A 1,364-nucleotide genomic window follows, 5' to 3' on the forward strand; every position below is an offset into this window, starting at 1 on the left:
CACACTCTCAAAGCCTCTCGAAGATCTCCAAGTGTTCATTAGGCCCCTCGCCTGTCGCAGTACCTGAGGGTTGGCTCTGGCCTGTCTGAAGGCACAGATGTGTTTCCCCAGCTTTGTCAGGCTCTGGAGAAACTCATCAGATGCCAATACAACTGTAGGTGCGGTCTTAGCCGCAGCCACTAAATAATCATTCAGTGTCTCCAGGCTGACTGACACCAGGTTGCTGGCTTCATCTCTGACGGATAATATATTTGTTTCTTCCACAATGCTGGTGGCAGCACTGGTCACCGAAGCTGCTGCTCCCAGCCCTATCCCACCCAGAGACAGCCCCAGACTGAGTCCTGCTGTGAAAGGTGCCAGAGCAAGACCACTGAGGGTCATGAGTCCAGAGGCAACAGCTGTGGAGTTGGCCACAATGCTGGAGATGGTGCAGTCCTTGTGCACCTTGCTGACCTCCTCTGCGAGGGCCCGGAGCCTCCTGATGCGCCCCTCAACCTCTGATTTCACCTGAGGAAACCTCCCCCCAAAGATCTTCATATCCTTCAGGTCTTTCTGGGGCCTGTCTTTGTCCTCCATGGCCATGGATTCTGGAAGCTTCCTCAGAGCTTCTCGTAGCTCATCTTCTTCATCCCTGTAAAAGTTAAGGTAATATAATTAAGAGTATTTGCAACTCAGTGTCAGCGGCTCACACATTAATCCTACTGCTAAGGAAGCTAAGACCTAGAGGACCATGATTTTAACCAGCCTGCAGCAGAAAACTCTGTGATGCAGTATTGTCAATTAACCAGCAAAATGTCAGACTAGAGGCAGAACACCAGCCCAGAGCAAGAAAGCTGAGCGGAAGCACAAGGCCCTGAGATCAAATCCTGATAGTGGCACACACACACACACACACACACACACACACACACACACGGACCATTTGCTTATCTGTAAAATGGACTCCATAAAATTCTTTCCTACACAAGTCACAACACTTTTTACTAGGATGGAAAAGGAGTCTATAGCTTTCCAGCATCATTCTTTCAAAGGTGAATATGTTTAGCATGTCGCAGATGCTTTGTGGCCATACTCAAGGTATTTTATTACATACCTACACAAGTGTCAAAATCAAGAAGAAGAAAACAACCTGAACCCAAACCATTCTGGCCTCACAGTTTCCAGACAATAGACATCCAGTCCTAGCAGTGTGATGTGGTGCATGCCTTGGCATCATTTCTAACGTCCAGAGGCACTAGAGACTGAAGGCACTGAGCTCTGGGAGGGAGCGAGGCTGCAGGGTAGACTTGAAGCAGGGTGTGATTAAGCCTCATGATGGAATCTGGGTTGTCCTCCTGACTGGCTGGAGATGCGCCTGGGAACTT

General features: G+C 49.2%; 1 protein-coding gene across 1 annotated transcript; it reads right to left on the minus strand.

Moving 5' to 3' along the window:
• Positions 1–63: 63 nt before the first annotated feature.
• On the minus strand, positions 64–631 carry LOC106002472 (apolipoprotein L2-like; the record flags this gene model as incomplete). The annotated part of the gene is made up of 1 exon (XM_013037342.1): positions 64–631. A coding segment is annotated over one exon (568 nt), but the record flags the coding sequence as incomplete, so codon positions are not given.
• Between the last annotated feature and the right edge of the window lie 733 nt (positions 632–1,364).

Source organism: Dipodomys ordii, unplaced genomic scaffold (genome assembly GCF_000151885.1).
Source record: "Dipodomys ordii isolate 6190 unplaced genomic scaffold, Dord_2.0 Scaffold11484, whole genome shotgun sequence".
Taxonomy (NCBI): domain Eukaryota; kingdom Metazoa; phylum Chordata; class Mammalia; order Rodentia; family Heteromyidae; genus Dipodomys; species Dipodomys ordii.